At 52.0% G+C, this 8,145-nt stretch overlaps 2 protein-coding genes across 4 annotated transcripts in view; both read left to right on the forward strand.

The window, feature by feature from the left end:
- Nucleotides 1–5,646, forward strand: part of NUP62 (nucleoporin 62) — a gene marked incomplete at its 5' end in the record, with an annotated part of 8,900 nt that extends 3,254 nt beyond the window's left edge. Inside the window, one exon of the mRNA XM_045292627.1 lies at nt 5,569–5,646. Within this exon, the coding sequence (XP_045148562.1) occupies nt 5,569–5,646 (78 nt within the window). The remainder of the gene's footprint in view (nt 1–5,568) is intronic.
- IL4I1 (interleukin 4 induced 1) overlaps nt 1–8,145 on the forward strand; it is a 24,083-nt gene that overhangs the window by 10,473 nt on the left and 5,465 nt on the right. For 2 of the 3 annotated variants that reach the window (XM_045292956.1, XM_045292958.1), the window contains exons 2-3: nt 324–455; nt 6,353–6,465. In XM_045292956.1, coding sequence (XP_045148891.1) covers nt 6,429–6,465 — 37 coding nt within the window. In that variant the 5' untranslated portion in view covers nt 324–455; nt 6,353–6,428. Of the gene's footprint in view, nt 1–323; nt 456–1,192; nt 1,202–6,352; nt 6,466–8,145 lie in introns of all 3 variants that reach the window. The other variant, XM_045292957.1, reaches the window with a different exon arrangement.

Here is an 8,145-nt window from a genome sequence, read left to right on the forward strand (position 1 = left end):
CTATTCCAACAACAGAATTGCCCCCGTGGGTCTCCCATACTGTAAATCTTCACATGAGCGGGAAGCCTGATTTTCTCCTACTGGAGAGCGGCTGGTGGGTTTGAACTGCTGGCCCTGTGATTAGCAGCCCTACTTAGGTGTAACCCACTGTGCCTCCTCTCTTAGAAACACCATAAGTTCAGAGCATCAATGGTTGTGTGGGAGGAGTAGCTAGGACACCACCCCACCCCCCCCAGCAGCCTGGAAGCAGTCCCCACCATGGGGCACCCCAGGCACCGCCACCTTCCCGCTGCCCCCCTTGTAACTGCAGTCTCCCTTTCTAGGAAGAAAAGCCACCGATGAGCTTCCAGGCCACCCCAGACAAGGGCCTCTCTCTCTGCCCAACTTCTTCCTCCCTCATTAGTATGAAGACTCCAAATGTGACTCCACTTGGCGCCAGAGGCTTTTAAAAAAAGGTGACTCCCTCCTCCCCGGGAACGCTCTGTGCTGGGAGACAAATGGCAGTCCATCTGGGCTTCCATACAACCCCCACCTTGTCACCCCCAGCGTGGGTGGGTCCCCCTGCCCCAGAGGGCACTGTTTGGCATCATGAGACACGGGATTTTTAAAACAACTTTCAAAAAAGAAACTTTTCAGATCTCCTGTAACATTAAAGGAAAAATCAACACAGCCCCAAGCGATGGTGTGCTGGCAGTTGGTCAGTTGCCAACCCTCTAAAGGGAGGACCTGATCCTGACCTTGACATTGGCCGTGGTGTAAATACTGCACCACATCAACCGATGCAAGCCCTAGGCCAGGAGTGGGGTACTTTCTTATGCTGGTTCCAGGGCGAGGCGGGAGAGCATCACCAGCCACTGAGGAGCTTGGCGTATTTGCTCCTGTGTTGTTAATAACAATTGACTTAACTCAAAGTTTTTATATGAGGGGTACCAAAAAAAATCAGAATTCCCACCCCCCAAAAAAAAACTATGTACGGTATTTAATATTTTTACTAAACAACCTATCACCTTCAAAGTACTCTCCATGGCACATAGACATTTGTCAAATCTGTGATTCCATTCTTGGAAACATTTTTCAAACTCATCTGTCTGGATGAGTTAAGTGGCTGACGGCACCTCCCTCATTTTTTTCTACACCTTCTATGTCGTCAAATTGCTGTCCTTTCACGTCTCTCTTCATTCACGGAAACAAGAAAAGTCAGGTGAGTAAGGTGCATGGGGCAAGAGGGCATGCTGGTTTTTGTTTTTTGGGTTTTGTTTTTTTTTGCCAAAAAAACACGCATTAAGATGGCTGTGTGAGCAGGTGCATTGTCGTGGTGGCAAAAGCAGTTCCCTGTCTGCCACAAAGCAGTCCCTTTTTGTCACACTGTTATGCAATCTTCAGAACCTCTAAATAGAAAACTTGTTTTAACAGTCTGACCTGGTGGAATGAACTCCCAAGTGCACCATCACCCTCACATGAAAAAATAATGAGCATCATCTTGATCTTTGATTTCACTTGATAGCTTTTTTCGGGCTAGATGACAATGGCATCTTCTCCTGGCTTGATTGACGTTTGCTCTCCGGGTTGTAAGAATAGCACCATGTCTCCTCACCAGTAATGACCTTGGGGAAAAAATCTGGGTCTCTTCTGAGCTGTTCTCCGAAAGCAGAGCATGGTTCCAGTTGACGCTCTTTTTCCCGGTCAGTCAGAACCCGAGGCACAAATTTCACCACGACCGTTCTCATTCCCAAATCTTCTGTTAAGATTCGCTGAACCAAGCTCCGAGATAGTCCAGATAACTTCCCCATCTCTTCAGTGGTCCGTTATTGGTCTTCGAGCATAAGTGCACGAGTTTTGTCAGCATTTTCGTCCCTCCGGGAAGTTGATGGACATCGAGAACTAGCTTTGTCATCAGTTGACATTTCACCTTTTTTGTAATGAGAAAACCACTCGTCCAGTTAAGTTTTCCCCAGGGCACCGTCCCTGTAAGCTGGGTTCAACATCCCAGCAGTGTCTGCAGCATTTTCCTGACCGGGAATAAAAACGTCACGGCTGCACGCCGTTCTCTTCAATCAGCCATCACAAAATCGAGGTTCGCGTGTAACTGCTTTTATGAAAGAACTCAGTGTGACCAGACAGAACCTTCCCAGGTGACGCCACTAGGAGCACTAAGAGCGAGTTGCTAGATGCTCGCCTAGCAGCGGAAATGAGTCCTAAGAGAGCCCCGCCCAGCAGAGCTTTATTCCAGTTTTTTTTGGGGGGTGGTACCTCCTTGTAAGTCCTTGGGTGGTCGAGCTGTGAGTTACTCATTGGGCCAATAACTGCAGGGTCAGCAGTTTGAGTCCACCAGCCAGTCCCACGGAGGAAGATGAGGCTGTTTGTTCCCATAAAATAGCACAGCTTCGTAAACTAGGGAGCGGAGCAGGTCTACTCTGCCCTGTAGGGTTGCTGTGAGCCCTGGTGGCGTAGTGGTTAAGCATTTGATCACTAACTGCAAGGGAGGCAGTTCTAAACACACAGCCAAGGCTTTCTCAGTAAAGAGTCTCAGCCTTGGCAGCCACAGAGGCAGTTCTACCCTGTCGGTCACTGTGAGTCAGCATGGAGTCAAGGGCAGTGAGTTTGGGGCTTAGGGCTTGGGTAGGGCTGTTTCACATCAGAGGTGACACAAATGGTTAACACAGATGTCTGTTGGTGGACCCAAATGGTTAACGGGCTGAGCTGCAACCCCGTAAAACCAAACTGTTGGTGGATGGGGTCCAGCCAGAGGTGCCTCAGAAGAGAAATCAAAACCAAACTCACAGCAGGTAGGTCATCGACGAAACCCAACACTCCTCTGTCCCTTGGGGCTTACTCACCCTCCACTGTCATGACCTCAGTCCTGCCTCCCACTGCCGGCCAGACCGGAACCTGTGCATTGGTACCAATAAGAGTTCCAGGTCAGCTAAACCCCTCAGGAACAGTAATGGGAGTATCGATACCAGGAGGGTAGGGGTAAGGGTTAAGGAAGGGGGGAACCCGATGGCAATGATGGCCACATAACCACCACCACCTCCAGGGAGACAGTGTAAGAGGTGAAAGTAATAATTCATCATTTATCAAGGGGTCACGAGGGTGGGAGGGGGTCAGGGAGGGGAAAAAGGGGCTTCTCCCAAGGGCTCAAATAGAAAGTTAATAATGATGGCAACATATATACAAGTAGGGTTCATACAATTGATGTATGGATTGTTATAAGAGATGTAAGAGTCCCCAATAAAATGATCCTTCAAAGAAAAACAAATCAGGGTGGAACTGACCCCGTGGGTTCCCAAGACTGGAACTCCACCCTGATGGAAAGCCCCATCGTTCTCCCTCGGAGCGGCGGGTGGTTTTCAACTGCTGACCTTGCAGTTAGCAGCCAGTGTGTAGCCACCGCCCCAACAGAACTAACTGCTGCCTTGGGCAGGAGGCCCGTGCCAACCTTCTCCCAAGCAAGGTCTTGTCCTGCTCCACACTACCCTCCTACCGCCCTCGGCCCCCACTCCAGAGAGACTGCTGCTGGGCTCTGGTTTTCCTGTTTTAACTTTTTTTTTTTTAATTATTTGATTGGAGGCTCATACAGCTCTTATCACCATCCATGGTGTCAAGCACATTTATACATTTGTTGCCTTCATTCTCAAAACATTTTCTTTCTACTTGAGCTCTTGGTATCAGCTCATTTTCCCCACCTCCCTCCGGAACCCTTGATAATTTATAAATTGTTATTTTTTCATGTCTTACACTGACTGATATCTCCCTTCACCCACTCTTCTGTTGTCTGTCCCTCAGAGAGGGGGTTATAGGTCAATCACTGTGATCAGTTCTCCCTTTGTCCCCCCACCATCCCCTTACCCTCCTGGTATCACTACTCTCATAATTGGTCCTGAGTGTTTTGAACTTTTTTTTTTTAATCATTTTATTGGGGCTCATACAACTCTTATCACAATCCATACATATCCCCTTATAAAACGATTATAAAAAGGGGGGGGTTAAAAAAAACAATCCATACATACATCAATTGTGTAAAGCAACTTACACATTCGTGGCCCTCATCATTCTCAAAATTCGCTTTCTGCTTGGGTTCCTGGAATCAGCTCCTCATTTTCCTTGTCCCCCTCCCCCCCTCCCCGTTCCTGCCTCCCTCATGAACCCTTAATAATTTATAATTATGATTTTATTTGAACTTTTTTATAATTCATGTTTTAATGTGAAAAAGACTGTCGTGGGAAGGAAATTACTTTTCCGACAATTACATGTATGGGAGGGTGTCTTTCTAAGGCGCACGGAGCACCCCATTCCAGCTCGTACTTCTATTGTGGATTTTCAGGGTATTTTAAATGGACGTCCCATTCCCTTGTCCTACAAGTCAATGGTTCTAGCATCTTAGGAAGAGTTAGTGGTGCTATAATAGCGTTTTCAGTGCCGGCTTACCAAAGCAAACACCCATCAGTGGGTCCTCAGGGGCAGAGCCAGCTCCGGCACACCAGACTTCCCTGACCTGCTGCCCCTCCCTCCCCTCCGGCCAACCTCTTACCCCTCTGGGTGTTGTGGCAGGGCACCCTTATATTCTTGGGGTGACGCCAGCTCTCTGAGGAACTGCCAGAATCAGGACCCCACCTCCCCACCCTCAGGAGCCTTGTGTTTACCGACCACCCCGCCTCGGTGTGCTCCACTCGTCACCACCTGAAACACCAGGGATTCACCCAGACACCCCACCACCACCACCCCCAAAGAGCTCCGAGGACAGGTAACAGGACCAAGAGAGCCACTCTGTGAGGCTCCAGCCCCCAACCCACGGAACCAAAGTTCACACCTCATGACAAAGACATCCCCAGTCATGCACATGCGCACCTACGTGGCTCTTAATGGAATTTTTACTTCACCCAACCATTAAAGGAAAAAGAAAAGATGTTAGGAATTTTAACCGTTGATTTAATAAGGGATGGCTGCCATTGGAATGAACAGCAGTGCTCTTTAGGGCGTAGCTTTTATGGGAGAAGTTGGCAAATCCTGGCCCTCCCCACTTCTGGTGTGTGTGTGCGCAAATAAAGTTTTATTAGAACACAGCTGCTTTCGTTCATTCGCCATCCCATGCCCCACTCCAGGGCGGAGGGTCACCATTGCTACGGGGAACATGGTGGCCCCGAAAAGCTCCCCAGGCGGACAGGGAGAGTTTGCGGATCAGCCTTGGTGCTGGCGAACCAGCCTGAAGGACTGACCTCTGGAATGGAGGATGTCTGGAACGTGCTTTGAAATAGGGCCAAACGGGAGAGGGTGGGGGTGGGTGAGTGGATGAGGAGGCCTGCTGGACAAGAGGGCCCTCAAACCACCCTCCAGGCCTCTGCTCTCAGACGTGTTGGACGGGGGCGTGAGAAAGGGCTCTGCCACAAAGCAGCTGGCTTCCCAGAATGCCTCAGGCTCTGGGCCCTTAGAAGTGTCCGAGGGTGCCAGGAGCTGCAATTTCTCACACCACAAAGACCCAGGCTGCACGGTGTCCGGCGAGCCCAGGAGGCGCTTTTCCCAGCAGCAGCAGCAGCGGCTTGCTCCTTGCCCCTGTGTCCTGCTTCCCAGGACTCCCCCCAAGAGCCGAAGCTTGTTCCTCCTGCCCGTGAAGATGTCACAGAAGGCAGTCTGGGCCACTCCACGTGAGTGACGGCCGTCCTTTCAGTAGGAACCCTGGTAGTGTAGCAGATTATATTTGAACTGCGGGACACAAGGTCAGTGGTTCTGGGCCACCTGTCGCTCCTAGGGAGAATGATGAGGCTGTCTGCCTTCATAACGATCTACAGTCTGGGACACCCACAGGAGCGGTTCCTTTCTGTCCTGTGGGGTCACGATGAGTCAGAACCGAGTCCGGTGGCAGGGAGGGGTTATTGTTGCCGTTGAAATTGTGGTTTTGAAGTGCTAACAAAGCTGTTTTAAAAAGAAAGAAAAAAATGATGGCTGGGTATATGCTGGGCTGTGGAGGTTGCCAGCAGAAATAAATTTCAAGAATAAAAAGTGTGATAAAAATAATTTCAACATATAACTGCCTCCCAGAGGAACAGACAGCAGAAAAGTGGATGAAGGGAGACAAGAAGTTAGTGGAAGACATAAAAATAATAATTTATAGATGATGAGGGTTTCATGGGGAGGAGGTGAATGACCTGATACCAAGGGCTCAAGTAGAAAGAAAATATTTTGAGAATGATTGTTGCACCATTTGTACAAATAGAATATGCTTGACACAATGGATAGATTCTGGTAAGAGCCCCCAATAAAATGATTAAAAAATAATTTTTAAAAAAATCTTGCAAAGAGGTGGGGTGGGAGGGTCCGCCCTACCAGGTCACCAACTGCTCTACCCCACCCCCAGGACCCTGGCACCTCTGGTCTGACAAGGGGACCTGGACAGAGCCTCCCCGCAACGATGACATCTGTCCCAGGCTGACATGGGCGCAGCGAGGGCACCTCCGAGCCAGCCATGCAGTGAGTGTCCCCCTGGGACCATACCATTTAAGTCTCTGTACCCTGCTCGGCCGCCCCCGCCAATGTGCAGCCCCCTTTCAGGGCATCTCCAGGGTGGGCCTGGCCCTACTCTGAGACCAGTGAGCGTCCCGTACCGCTCTGGGACGTGTGTGTGAGTACGAGGTGGCTTGTGGAGAAATCATCTTCCCATTCCCATTTCACACCATCTCGTTAAAGTCCCCTCAGAGAAACAGCGTATGACTCTGGTGGCCCCCCGGTGAAGAGCTCATCCGTTGGCAGTGCAAACCCACCCAGTAGCTTAGAAGGGGACCACAGGAGAGCTGTAGAGAAGGACAGCTGGGGAGGGCGGGGGTGGGGAGGTGGGGGGTGCAGTTCTTAGTCACATGGCTGGCCACTGAGCGGCAGGGGTTGAGGTGAGACCACAGGCTTGAGTTTCCAAAAGAGCCTGGAGAAATGGAATTCGGGTCTGTAGCCCAAGCCCAGTGCTCAGCACACCCCCCTGATGCCCCTGGGAGACCCCCATCAACTGGCACTGGCCGACCCCCGAGGCAAACCAGATGGTAGGGCTCTTGCTCCCTCCATGGCCATTCCGGGACACCCCGCTCCCCTGCCCTGACACCTGGGACAAGCCCTCCCCATCTCTGGGAAGCCTTTGTGTTCTCTGAGCCATCATTGGGCTGGCCACTAGTCCTCTTCTAGCCTCAGTTTCCCCGCCTGGTCAGTGGGCGCAGCATGGGGGCTCCTAAGGATGCCCAGCCCAGGCAGCCTCTAGGCCGGAGGACGCTAACCCTCACTTTCCTGTTTGTTTCTCAGCTCCATTCTTTTTCTCAGACACGCACCCACGGGACACCACCACAACCCGCCCCCTCAGCCCGGTCCAGCTTCAAGACGGATTTCCCCTTCTTCCTTGTAATAACCGCTGTGGTTCCAGAGAAGACTTGCCACCGCCACCACCACCCCTGCACTTGGCTTCCGCCCAGCCCCTCACCCCAGCTCTCCTCCAACAGCCCCTCACCTTGACACCCCCCACCAGCTCCCCTAAGTTCTGGATGCTGTGAGGCTCTGCTGCCCCAGGTGGGGTCTCCAGAGATCAGGGCCCCCTTGTTCTTGCTGCCCCTCCACTGAGGGGGAAAAAACCCCTTGCGGGGAGGCCAAGGGGCCCTGGGAGAGCCCCCCCATGACCTGCAGGGAGACATAGCTCCCGAGTTTCATAAGGCCAGGGGAAAGTGCCCATGAAGATGCCAGCCTCAGAGACCAAGGCTCTGTCTCTCCTCCCAGCTGGCAGGCGACTCACACCGGACCTCTTAGCACCCGCACCCCTGCTCGCTGGCCCTGAGCCCACGCCTTTAGCACTGGGCCCCACTGCCTCCATTTCACGGAAGGGGACACTGAGGCTCAGGGCGTGGGCTCAGGCCCCAATGAGGGTCTCAGAGAAGACTGCAGCTAGCCTCACAGGCCCCCCACATCCCCACTTCCTGGAGTCGGGGGTGGGGGGAGCCAAGAGCTTCTGAGCACCTGGGCACCTGATCACCGCCCACCCCCGGGGGCTATTTGGGGCCAGAGAAGAAAATAGACTGGTTTCTTTCCACCGACCCCTCTCGAGCCCACCACCACCACCCCCAAAGAGCTCCGAGGACAGGTAACAGGACCAAGAGAGCCACTCTGTGAGGCTCCAGCCCC

The sequence above is a fragment of the Echinops telfairi genome, unplaced genomic scaffold, assembly GCF_000313985.2.
Source record: "Echinops telfairi isolate 266 unplaced genomic scaffold, ASM31398v2 ScPeMD7_655;HRSCAF=1070, whole genome shotgun sequence".
Taxonomy (NCBI): domain Eukaryota; kingdom Metazoa; phylum Chordata; class Mammalia; order Afrosoricida; family Tenrecidae; genus Echinops; species Echinops telfairi.